The sequence below is a fragment of the Saccostrea echinata genome, unplaced genomic scaffold, assembly GCF_033153115.1.
Source record: "Saccostrea echinata isolate AGI-Se365-2 ecotype Australia unplaced genomic scaffold, CSIRO_AGI_Sech_v1 ptg000009l, whole genome shotgun sequence".
Classification (NCBI taxonomy): Eukaryota; Metazoa; Mollusca; class Bivalvia; order Ostreida; family Ostreidae; genus Saccostrea; species Saccostrea echinata.
The window spans coordinates 21621225-21635000 of record NW_026889758.1 but is presented as its reverse complement, the minus strand read 5'-3'; the positions used below and the strand labels follow the sequence as shown (position 1 = coordinate 21635000).

At 32.9% G+C, this 13776-nt stretch overlaps 2 protein-coding genes across 2 annotated transcripts in view; one reads left to right on the top strand and one right to left on the bottom strand.

Moving 5' to 3' along the window:
* LOC133182012 (sodium/glucose cotransporter 4-like) overlaps positions 1-759 on the top strand; it is a 21919-nt gene extending 21160 nt beyond the window's left edge. The window contains exon 15 of the mRNA XM_061316710.1: positions 395-759. Within this exon, the coding sequence (XP_061172694.1) occupies positions 395-606 (212 nt within the window). The 3' untranslated portion in view covers positions 607-759. The remainder of the gene's footprint in view (positions 1-394) is intronic.
* A 2635-nt stretch (positions 760-3394) lies between these two features.
* LOC133182530 (uncharacterized) lies at positions 3395-5304 on the bottom strand. Its single transcript, XM_061317376.1, has 4 exons — positions 5289-5304; positions 4636-5170; positions 4396-4500; positions 3395-4285 (listed from the first exon to the last, which is right to left on the bottom strand). The coding sequence occupies exons 1-4, from the start codon at positions 5302-5304 to the stop codon at positions 4132-4134; spliced, it is 810 nt and encodes a 269-aa protein (XP_061173360.1). The 3' UTR covers positions 3395-4131.
* Positions 5305-13776: the final 8472 nt, after the last annotated feature.

Here is a 13776-nt window from a genome sequence, read left to right as displayed (position 1 = left end):
TTATTTGGAAGTTTGGAAGGACTGTACAGAGCGCTGGGGATATGGAGGATACAAATACGCCCTTTCCCTAGTCATGAGCACTGCTTTTAAGTCTTTACAAGTTATTAAGAGGTAAGTATCACATGTGGAGCAAAGTTAAACAGATAGCAGCGTAAATCTAGGTTTAACGGGCGAACATGTTATACCTAACCCAACCCCCATCCCCCCTCATGGTCCGTGTGTTGGATGAGCCTATTTTCTACCTTATGCTTATGGCTCACTTTTGAAAAAAAGCACATGGTGATAGGCGCATGCGGGGATCTAGAGGAAGCATTGTATTCTGTGCTTGAGGTACTACAAAGGTAAGTGTCACGTGTCTCTAATTTAAAAATATTCCATTTTGTTTTTTTTTAAGAAAAAGAAGACGGAGAAGCAGAAGATAAGACTGTTTGTCAGAAGATCCTGACCTTTCTTTTCGGACACACTGATGTACATCAGATTGAAGAATTTCTCGTACAGAAACGACGACAATTTCTTCACCAGGGTAGAAAATCCAAAATTCTTCTCAATGCAAACGCGTTACTGTTAATGCTGGTTATTGCATTCCTTACTGGATTTTTTCATTAGAAAGAGAGAGTTTTTCCTCATGTGCATACTCATGTTGCGTATTCAAATGTTCTTATTACAGATACATTGGTCTTGATGTTGATTAGTAATAATACTAACGTACTGAACAATACATTAGTTATAATGTAAATAAAAAGACTAATGCAAAGCTTTTGTGAACCTCATACATATACATGTAGTTTACATTGCTAACACTGCTTTATTTGTGATCAAGTTGTCGTGAACGTTACTGCCCTTTACAAAAATCTTGATATTTCTTATGCAAAATTTGTACATGACAATAATTGTCATGTACAAATTTTGCATAAGAAATATCAATATTTTTGTAAAGGACATTACTTTAGTGATAGTAGTAATTAGTGATAAATCCTTTTAGAGGGTAAGATAAAAATTTCTGTGACTGTGAAATGTATTTTTTTTTTTTTGCTGGCAATATCCTTTAAGGAGGGATTCTTCTCATAAGAACACTTATTTCTGATATTTAAAAATCAATGAAATTTTCACAGAATCAAGAAGACAATATCACTAAGTGATGGTATCAGTTAGATTAAATTTGACCGTTTTATATTAGAGGCAAGGTCAGTACCTTTCCCCCTGGACATTAAGAATAAAAAAATACAGTTGCCAATCATGCGATGCCTACTTCTATTTCAATAAATTAAATGTTTTTCTTTTTGCATAAAGAGATATTACCATATAGGGTCTTTAAGATGATATTACCAAATTGACATAAATAATTTAACTAAAATGGATATTGGCTTATCCGAATTTTCTCTATTTTTCTTAAAATTTTAAGATATTTTAGTTATTTCTATATGCTTCCTATTTTTAAATTTTTCTTATTTCACATATGGGAAAGTTGTCACATAAAGATACAAAATGATATAAAAACAAAAAGTTTTGGCCATTTACTAAGAGAGAAAAAACACTTTTTACTGATTTTTGGCTCAAATCTGAACTTAGATTGGAAGCTTTTAAAAGCTAACATAATTGTAGTTTGTTTGGAAAATCATATTTATTTGATATATTTTAAAACTTTAGTCCCTTATTATTAATTTAACTTACATTTAAAAATGTTTTTCCAAGTCTTTGATTGTGTAAAAATTAAACTAAATTCATTGTTCTATGATTATTTTGAGAGGCAGAAAAGAAGATATTTTCATACGCCGTCATTCCACCCAAAATATAGTCCCTGCTAGATTTCAAACTCAGTTTACCATTTCTATTTAATGTTGTACAATTGTGATGAGGAAAGAAAAATATGATCTTTTAAATCTCTTACATCTAAATATATAAAACATATAAGCAAAAATACTTTGAATATTTCATCTAGTCAGAAACTAGACAAGAATCTCTCCTTAAAGTCATTGAGAATAATGCACATGTACACATGTATTGACCTTTCCAATTCCTGTCCGACAATGAACCATAACTACAGTCCTTCCAATGTTATAGTTATATAGATTCATTTTATTTGATTGGGATTCATTTCAACCCATTGATTCTAAAGATCGTAAATGTCGTATCCAGAAATCTCAGAAAGGGGGGGGGGGCAGTTCAGGATGGAGCAAAATTTAGTCTAATTCAATTTTTAAATAGTAATAACAATTGTACAAGGAACGATTTGTATATTTTATACCGTCAACTTAATTAAACAAATTAATAATTCAATTTTTAGCCCACCTGAGCCGAAGGCTCAAGTGAGCTTTTCTGATCACTTTTTGTCCGGCGTCCGTCTGTTTGTCTGTCTGTAAACTTTTAACATTTTCGACTTCTTCTCAAGAACCACTGGGCCAATTTCAACCAAACTATCCTTGGGTGAAGGAGTTTCAAGTTTGTTTAAATGAAGGGCCACGCCCTCTTTCAAGGGGAGCAAAGCCATGATGAGTCATATTTATATGGAAACATCCTTAGGTAGTGTAGATTCAAGTTTGTTCAAATCAAGACCCGGGGGGGGGGGGGTAGGGCCGAGCGACAATGGAGGATCAAAGTTTTACATAGAAATATATAGGAAAAATCTTTAAAAATCTTCTTCTCAGGAACAGCAAAGCCCTGATTGATCATATTTATTTGGAAGCATCCTCAGGTAGTGTAGATTCTATTTTGTTCAAATCATGACCCCTGAGGGTAGGGTGGGGCCACAATGGAGGATCAAAGTCTTGAATAGAAATATATAGGAAAATATCTTCTTCTGAAGAACTGCAAAGCCATGATTAGTCATTTTGAAACGAGAGCATCCTTAGGTAGTGTAGATTCAAGTTTGATGACCGCTGTCCTGGGATAGGGAGGAGCCACAATGGGGGATCAAATTTTTACAAAGGAATATATTGGAAATTTTTTTTAAAATCTTCTTAAGTACAACAAAGCCACTTGTTATATTGACATGGAAGCATCATCAGGTAGTTTAAAATTCAAGCCCCCTTCCCTCCCCCCGGTAATCTTTTTAATACTGAACTGATTTGTGCTTTTGTCTAGCCAATGTGCTCAGGTGAGCGATGTGGCCCATGGGCCTCTTGTTTCTATCCTTGGTGATTTTTACAAAATTCTCCGAGCACGTTCTCCTCGCGGCTTCTTGTAAATTTTGGCTATAACTTCAAGAAATCTTGCTATATCCTCGAGAAATCTTGTGTGATGTCATTCTAAATTTCTGGTGCTAAGGTATACTGATTAAAAATTTAAAAAATGTGCTCCGAACACTTTGGAACTGCGTAGTATACCATCGGAAACATATTCAGTCTTCATATTTATTTTTTTTATTCTCTGCTTTTATCAAAAATAACATACATAATTTTTAGTCAATTTATTTATTCTCATATTTTTTAATACATCATCATTTAATATTAATGTATTAAATCTGAATCGATAGTCGGGATGATTACACTTGAAGGCATTTTATGATTCATTATAAACACTAACTGCCTTATGCATACGTTTTTCCCTACATCATGCAATACCAAGAAAAAATAATTGCGGTACACGAGTCGCTTAATGTATACAATTTTACCACGAGGTTCAGGCATGCTGTATATATATCATCCAATCACAGTATTTTAAAGATTTATTTTGATATATAGTTAAATTAATATTTTCTTAGTAAGTTCATTATTCGGCACAATAAATATTCTGTCGCGGAACCTTTAAAAAAAAGTTGGTTTTTATAGTAAGGTTGAAAAAATTATTTTCTACTTTCTTACAAACTACCAGGAGCATTCAGAATTAGAAACGTAAAAAAAAAATCAAAAATAAATAATGATAAAATAAAAATATCGCTGTACAATTCTGAAACTGATACCTGTGCATTAGCAGGAGTGTGTCTTCGACAGAGAATAGCCTAGAAAACAACCTAAACATTCTCTGCAGTCAAAAATTAGTGAAAATCAGCAAATCTTCGGCTCTCTGCTGGGCACACTCTAATACAAACACATCATATGATCCATCTTCTTTTTTTCTACCTTTTTACGCGCATCTATATTGTGTCCGGCACCATGGTAACTGTATGTACATCTCACTTATTATCGTCATATCTCACTGTCCAATATTCGCCCACTCACAGTGGGTTGGGAAATCAAACTGGGCAAAATCCAACGGAGGATAATAGGGTTTTGTATCGTTCCAAATAAGAATGGGTTGTCGTGTGTACCTCTGTATGCAGCCTCCGTACAAACACCGGGGATTTTCCCTACAAAAAGAGAATGTTTAATTCATGAATATTCAAATAAAACCTTAATTCGAATATTTTATGAACTTGGTAAAAAAAATCTTTATATTAGATATGAGAAGTAGACTTACGGACATCTTTCAATGGCAAAAAACTGGTCTTCATTTGGAATTCGAATGACTTCATAAGATATACCTCCGACTGTCACATTTTCATAGGTCTCAAAGTAACGATCTCTGAAACAGAGTTAACAAAACCATTTGAGATGGTGACTACGGCAATGTATGTTAGTGTATAAAGCAATATAACTATGATTTAAAGTAAAGTGTTGATGTCCAAATAAAAGGAAAAGCATACGCTTCGTTACTTACACTTTACAACAATCGCATAGATTTCCGGTCCGACTGAAACTCCCATTTTGAGGACCGGAAGTACCGGAAGATAAGATAACATCTTGAGATACTTTTACTGTTTTGGGAATACGAACTCTTTTGGATGGCAGAGCTTGCCAATTACGTATTACTGGTGGTTCTGCTAATCGGTCAGCAGTTGATGTCTTTGAAACATTTTGTTGCATCTCAGGAAGTCTATAGATATCATCAATGGATTGAAATAATCCCGGAAACATGTTTTTAACTACATCTTGGTCAGGTATATCACACAGTCCAAAAGCTTTATTCAATTTATTGTGTATATTTTTCTTTCCCCAGCCTCTTTTTATCATTCCCAGTGCTCTGGGAGAAAATACTTGTCTTCCATTCATGATCCTTCTTTCAACCTTCTTTAGAAAGCGCCTGTTGTTCCATTTGTATCGCTTTTGTCCTCTTCCCTGAGTTTGAGATGTCGAACAATCGAACCATGCTATTCCCAAAAAACACACAAATAGAATATTTCTTATGTTCATATCTGAAATGAAGCAAATAAAATGAAATCATTATTTTATATGCGGAACTTTTCCCGTTTCCGTTCAAATTTGTGATTCATCAAATGGTTGTGTGAAACAACGATGTTCACGATGAAGTACGTAACACAGTCGTCATTATTTAATTAGTGTCGTGACCTCCCATTGGCTAAAACACTCAATGATCATTTCTTAACATTTTCCGCATCGAATACTTTTATTAGAAAAGAAACGAAATAGGGCTTTACATGATCACTACCGGCGTTTTATTTCAATGGATTATAGCGTTTTGATAATCTTGTTACTTTCTTGCAAATGACTTTATGGTCTGTTTATTTTTTATATATACAAAAACTAACTTTATTTATTATCCATACTACTTTCTGATTATTTTCCGCTCTTTTCTATGTCGTTGTATATGCAAATATATTATTTTTAAGTACAAGTCAAAAATATTTTTTAATAATTATTGCGAAATATTGTACACATTGTCGTGTTGTATGAGACGACGACTTACCTGTGTTAGGTGTAGGTGTTCAGTAAATGGAAAAGTGTTTTATTTATAAATCGTGCAATTAAGCCCCGCCATGTGCCACGAGATTGATAGCTTGACGTAGCACTGCCATCTTGATGTCCCCTGGCAGTTCTTTGAGATAAATATGGCTTATAGTTTTCTTTTATACCAACCTACGTATATCATACATTTAACAATGTTGACCAGAAATCAGAATTCAACTAAATATAGTACTACTATATAAGTATAGAAACGTAGATGGAATTAAGAGGCAGTCCACCAAAAACCCAGGCAATGGGTGGCACATCGCATGTCCTGGATTTTAATTATTTTTTGCATGTAGATTTATTAAAGCAAATGTTTACACATGGCAACATCAAAATTTTTTTTAGTGCTCCTCTAGTCCTATTTTTGGTAAGTGCTTAATTTTAAGTGCAAAAAGGTCAACAAGTTGGTTAAAAATTTACTACGTTTTTGTTTTGTTTTATTTGAAACAGATACTCAAAAACTGGATATGTCAATAAATATTATTTACAGTATAAACCCTTATCTTTTATAACATCAATGAATAAGACACCAATTTATATTTCTTTAGAAAAAATTATGTGGTCTAAACTTGAGTTAAGAAAGTGACTTAATGAATTCACTATCCAATTTTCATTACGTTCTAAAATCCAATACATTTAAATGTCAAAACTTTCTCCTCATGTTATTATGAATACAAAGCACAAATTGTTGAATCAATTTAAAAAATTGGTGGGAACAGGTTTATTGAGAGAAATGAGAGGCGTCAAATTATCTACTTTTTATAAATTTATCCAAATTAAACCGATCCCGACCGGAATTATATAAAGAAGAAAGCTACTATGATTTCATCATGAAATTTGTTTGTTTTGTTTTAATATGGTTTACAAATTACTTGATTTATTTTTAAACATGTTTTCTAGGTGGCAATTACCATTAATTTGATTACTTAATAATTTTGCATTAATTTCGATCGGGATCGGTTTTATTTCAATCGGGATTGGTTTCTATATTAAAAATTAGAAATATTTTCTAAAATCGCTCTTCGTTGTATTTTATCATAAGAATATGTCTGTATTTTATTTCTTTTCTGTGAGTTACGTTTTTAGATGATTTTATCCATAGATTACAAATATCTTAATTACTAAATGTTTTTCAGGTCCATGAAGATCTTTTCAATTACTTGTAAAACATCTGATTGATTTCTTGATACACACCTATCTAAAAAGATATTTATTTCATGTAACAATTAAAAGAAAATTTTAAGCTTAATAAAATATCTCATTTCCAAGAAAAATAATTTTTTAAATTATCTGGAATAAAAAGGAAATCTAAAAAAAAAAAAAAAAAATAGTCCAGCAGTGGCGAAAATATACATGCCCGTACTTTAATCCAGCAAGTATTTTTTACGTGTACATCCTCGGCTTTAATCCAATTTTTTTAATCCATTCATCATATTAATGAAAATTTTTCTGTTCTAAGAAATTTAATTTGAAATAAAAAAGAAAAAACCTGTACACTTACATACATATAATCATGATAAGAGAGCCCAGAAATGATCGCACGAAAAAAAAAACAAAAAAAAAAAACGGGGGGTTGGGGGGAGGGGGGGGGGGTTCGTCTGGGCGGCATCCGTTTTGTAACTGGTTTGATAATAATGAGATATTTTGGGAATTTACCAACCTACTGACTTATTTTAACTCCATATAAAGTATAAGCTTAGGATATTTGGAACAATTGTCAAATTTTCAAAAGAAAATAAAAAAAAATGTTCCATTGAATCATCTGCCGTTTTAGTGTCAGCTTGAAGTGGGGCGTCCAGCAGTAGTATTAGCAACATTTTCCTCATTAAGTAGTAAATTTATAGATTTCTGTAATTGTTTTTCTATTTCAGTTTTTACATTTTCAAAAAATTAAAGTCTAAACAGAATCTGAACCACCGACACTAAAAGTAAACAACCATTGCTAATTAGTGAAGTGGGATGTGACGAGTACTTTTTCTTACAACTGTTAAAACTTATTCGGTCCGACAGTCGATCGTGAGCAATCGTATAATGCTGCATTTGATATTACTGCATATAAGTTAACATATTTAAGTATTAACAACACTTCATGAAGTGCACATCTCGACTTTGCTGAATTCAATGTTGCGTAAACCTGGAATATTCATCATTACTGAATAATAAGAAATAATTCTTAATCTTTTCACATCCAAGCTTTATCAAAAATGTTCATAATAAATTACACTAGAAAAATTATTTTTAGGAATAATAAAATACCAGTATATACATGTGCTATTTACTCACTGAAAAAAATAAAACAATTTAATCCTTTTGTGATTACTGTAAAGACGTTTTGTACATGTATAAAATTACTTATCAATACTGACTTGTATAATTGTTTTAAAACATCTATAGCTGAGGCACCGCCCGTGAAAATACATTCTTGATCACAATATTATTTAATGCACTCGGAAAAGTAATTGGACAGAAAAGAGAAATTATTTAACTTAACTTTTTAAAAATCCTTTTCTTTGCACTTTTACATACATTTACCAACTTCCGCGGAATATTTGCAACTATTGTGACGCAATATTAGATAGGTATTTGACGTCACTGATACATCAGTGGAAACGTGGATTCAACCTGAATAATAAAGCAAATTTTAAACTAAATATTATGTTTGAAGGTGAAAATTTATTCCGTTTTTGAAAATAGACCAATTATTTTGGGTTGAATGATATTCTTTAGCGTATCAGTTCTAAATATCTCTCAGGGGTTCTGATAGTAAGATGTTTAGCCGATTTCCCAATGCTACGGGAGATAACTCTTGCATCACAGAATTTCATAAAAATTACTGTCTATTTTGCAAGAAAACTACTATTGAAAATATCTTTCCCACTGATTTTATTTTTTAAGTTGAAAGATGAAATATTTCTTGATTTAGTTTGGAGTGAATTATAGATCTGTTGAAAATGTATTAGAATATACAGTTTTTTGTTTCCGACCTTCATTCAATGGTTTATATAGGGGAATTCAAAAACACAAACCAAAACGATACTTTAATAAATAAGCTATTTTCAAACAAATCTTTACTTACATTATTCCATATGGACTACATTAATTTCGTTTTCAATAGAATATCAAATATTCGTCACATTTGATGTGCCGCCTATTAATACAATACTGCCTGGTTTTCTGGTGGACTGCCTCTTAAATCATTAGTAAGCATTGAACTTTTAGGAATGCCAGTAATAGATATTGAATCATGGGTCAAGGACAATTGCATCAAACAAAAAAATCGGATTCATTTATTTTTATAGTATATATTAAATTTACTTTGGTTGTGAATAATGCAAATATCAATTTCCTAATTTTTTTTAAATGTAGATTTTCTAGGATGTTCAAAATTTTCAGATTTTTTTTAAGCTGTACGATTTTTTTTAAAAATTTTAATTTAAAAAAGACATTATTGCTACCTTGCTAAAATAAAAATAAAGTTTTTGTATATATTATTGATTTAAAAATGGATTTAGTATTTTCATGATTGTTGAAGGAACAAAAGTTTCTTTGTAGCAAGTGGCATTAACAGTCATTTACTTACGTCTATGTAAACACATCAGTTCAAAACAGACCCAGGGGACCTCTGGAGATATACATAGCACTGCCAGATTGAATGTAAATCTACATACAGCACAGGATTTAAAGTATCCAATGAGATTACATCTTTTGGCCCCTCCCCTCCCCCGTTCATCCTAAAAACCGTGGTCCTTTAGGTCGTTATAGCGATACAAAAATGAATTTCGATATAGACATTGTGGGTTTACAGAAAAACAAGGACTTAAGTGAACCTTTGATCTCTTTGTCATTCAAATTATATCATTTGTCTTGCAGGGTAATTCTGTTTGATTGTCAATTATTTGTTGAAATTGTATCCTTTTTAACTGCCAATTTAAATGTCTTGTGTCGTAACTATTTACTAGATGTATCTGTGATTATATCGTATTTTGGCGAACGAGTTCATTAATTGGCTCCAAAGACTAAAGCAGCTTGAAATTCCTGAGCTCCATATTAAAATCATACATAAAGCATGCTCTTGTCCCCCTTCCAAACCCCCCCCCCAAAACAAGAAGTGTTTGTGAAACACTGATGCCCCCGTATGGCAGCTTATGGCGAAGATTAAAGTTTCTCAAATGCAAGTCAAATTCCAGGCCAATAGATCAAAAAAGTTGGTAACCAAAGAAAGGTCTTGTCTCAAGAAATATACCTGTGAAATATGAAAGCCCTAGCACCAACCATTGAAAATTATGGCGAAGGTTAAAGTTTTTTTAAAAGTAAGTAAAACGTCAAGGTCAAGGTGAAATGGTGCCCAAGGGAAGGTCTTGTCACAAGTGATAAACATGTTCATTAAATGTGAAAGCCCTAGAACCAAACGTTCAAATGTTATGGCCAAGGTTAAAGTTTTTTGAAAGTAGGTCAAACTCCTAAGTCAAGGTCAATGCCAAAATGGTTGCTATCCAAAGGAAGGTCTTGTCACAAGGAATATACATGTGAAGGATGAAAACCCTAACACTAATGGTTCAAAAGTTATAGGCAAGGTTAAAGTTTTTCAAAAGTAGGTCAAATTCCAAGGTCAAAGAGTCAAAGTTGTTGGTATCTAAAGGAAGAACATGTCACAAGGAATGCACATGTGAAGGATGAAAGCCCTACCACTAACTGTTCAAAAGTTATGACTAAGTTTAAAGTTTTTTCAAAAGTAGGTCAAACTCCAAGGTCAAAGGTTCAAGGGTCAAAGTTGATGGTATCAAAAGGAAGGTCTTATTACAAGAAATACACCTGTGAAGTTTGAAAGCCCAAGTTCCAACTGTTCAAAAGTTATGGCCAAGGTTAAAGTCTCATAAAATTTTGCAAAAGTGGGTCAAACACCAAGGTCAAGGTCAAATATGATGTTGGTATCCAGGAAAGGTCTTGTCACCAGGAATACACATGTGAAGTATGAAAATCCTAACACTAACTGTTCAAACGTTATGGCCAAGGTTAAAGTTTTCCAAATTTAAAGTAGGTCAAACTCTAAGGTCAAAAGGTCAAAGTTGTTGGTATCCAAAGGAAGGTCTTGTCACAAGGAATGCACATGTGAAGTATGAAAGCCCTAGCTCCAACTGTTCAAAAGTTATGGCCAAGGTTTAAGTTTTTTCAAATGTAGGTCAAACTCCAAGGTCAAAGGGTCAAAGTTGTTGGTATCCAAAGGAAGGTCTTCTTACAAAGAATACAAATGTGAAGTATGAAAGCCCCATCACCAGCTGTTCAAAAGTTATGGCCAAGGTTAATGTTGGGTAAAATTTGGCAAAACTGGGTCAAACTCCAAAGTCAAGGTCAATAGGTCAAATATGATGGTACCCAAAGAAATGTCTTGTTACAAGGAATATACATGTGAAATACGAAAGCCATAGCTCCAATCAATCAAAAGTTAAGGGCAAGGTTAAAGTTTTTGCGGACACAGACAGACAGACAGACGGACAGAGCAAAAACTATATACCTCCGAATCTTCGATACGGGGGCATAATTAAATGTCTTACATAACATCAACTTAATAAAATGTCATAGACTGGTAGTACGGAATATACCACAAATAACGATTAGGGATGTCTGAGAAAGTTAGATACAGAAATAGTATCAGGCATTGAAGTTTTCAAGATTCAATAATACAAAAACTATTTTTAGCTTTACAATACTTGTTATGCCCCTGTAATCGAAGAAATACTAAGTAGTTTTTGCTATGTCCGTCCGTCTGTTTGTCCGCAAAAACTTTTGATTGGTTGAAGCTATGGCTTTCATGTTGCACACGTGTATTCCTTCTGACAAGACCTTTCCTTGGGTACCCTCATTTTTGACCTCTTGACATTGGAGTTTGACTCACTTTCGCAAAATTTTACAAAACTTTAACCTTGGCTATAACTTTTGAACGGTCGGTGCTTTGGATTCATACTTAACCTGTGCATTTCTTGTGACAAGACATACCATTGGGTGTTTAAAAATTTTGACCCTTTACCTTGACCTTGGAGTTTGACCTACTTTTGAAAAACTCTAACCTTGGCTATAACTTTTGAATGAATAGTGCTAGGGCTTTCATTCTTCAAAGGAATATTTCTTGGGACAAGACCTACCGTCGGGTTCCACTAATTTTGACCTTGACCTTGGAGTTTTACCTACATGTACTTTTGAAAAACGATTTTGGCTAGAACTTTTGAACAGTTGGAACAGTTGGTTATATGGCTTACATGTGTAACGTGTATTTCTTGTGACAAGACCTTCCCTTGGATACGAACAGTTTTGACCTTTTATCCTTGACCTTAGAGTTTGAACTACTTTTGAAAAACTGTATACCTGGCCATAACTTTTCAATGGTTCTGTTTACTGTAACAATTTCCAGTTCGCCGCGTATAACAAATCTTGTTACAAGTATTTAGCTTTTGATCATCTAAAGATTAAACATGATGCGTACTTTTTAAATTCCCAAATAATCATTCGAAACATATTGTTTTAAAATTTTACAAAGTGATGAGCATTAGCAACTGGAGTGAGGGTTATGAAATGGTCTTAAATAACATACTAAGTTTTGTTAAACTTGGTTCCAGAAGTTGATTGGTAAAATCTTAATGAAATCTTATAAAATAATTATTTCGATTCAGTGCCAGTTTTATTGGACAGACAGCTATGTTTTTAATTTGATAATTATTCTCTGAATCTTCTAGAAAATAGTCGAGTATTGAGGATGTGAATGTCAGCCAGTTTATTGATTTTCTTAATATTCATAATGAATACAAACGATCAATCTCAGTCTGTCTACATTATGGAAACATTAATCGAGTACAAATAGAAAATTGATGGTTGTTTTCAAGGTTAAAGAAGAAAACTGAAATTTGATGCACTGCACGCTCTATGTCAACATTTTCTTCAAATATCTAAACTTTCCTAGATACACATGTACATTAAAGGTTTGCAGATTTTTTTCTTTAAAATAAAATAAATGTACGAGGGTTATTCGGAAAGTTCGTGGACTATGCCAATCTTCGTCATACTATCTTCAAAAAATTTAAAATGAGCACATTATCACATGTAAAAATATTTATTTTGTTTAAGTATGAAGTTTCATTCCATGTGATTTAATAGAATTCATGTCATTTAATTTTAAAATCAACACGTTTTGTAACCACGGAGCAAACTCAACAACACTGTAACGTCAAAAACATACCGACATTAGGTTCTCAAAAATACTATCCCTATACATTTCACACAGTATTGCCCAATACCAGTGCACTCATTAAAAACTTTCTGTCACTTGAAATCTATTTTGCTAACAATTGTCCCAGTAGCATTATTTTGTTTGTCAATTTTATATTTTTTTTTCACTGCATTAATACGCTTTCACAAGATCAGCATCTGTGAAGCGCCAAACTCTTATCATGACGTTACAAATTTTTCAATGTTTTTGAGATTTTTACAGATAATCCGTTTTCTCAGAGATCACCATAATCTAAGCAGAGTAGCCTATCATTCAAATAACGCTTGTACCATGTACACACAAATGCATGGCTCGCTTTTGACATATTTCCTACTTCGGCATTTTCAGAGTTTTTTTTTATGGAGTTTTTGAAAGTATAACACAAAATTGTATGGCTAACTGCTGCTCCGTGACGTTCTACGACGTCATCTTTTTTGGCTTTTTCAATGAGGACTACCTATCTTCTGAAACTGATTTCTTTTCAACGAAGCTAAATATTAAGTCATAATTTGGAATCAGAAGACATGAAACAATTCTTAATTTGAACGTGTAGAATTTTTCCGATTTTGTGCCATGTTACAGAAGATATGACTTCAGACATTATTTATTGTCTTGATTGTAAATTCAGGCCGGTAGGAAGCAATTTCAGTTGGGGGGGGGGGGGGGGGCACAGCCATACATTTTTCAGTTGACAGTTGAGGGGGCACTACCAAATAATTCCTGACAAGCAAAAAAAAAAAAAAAAAAAACGTCATCAACTGCCAAAATTCCTTGACAAGCAAAAAAAAAAGG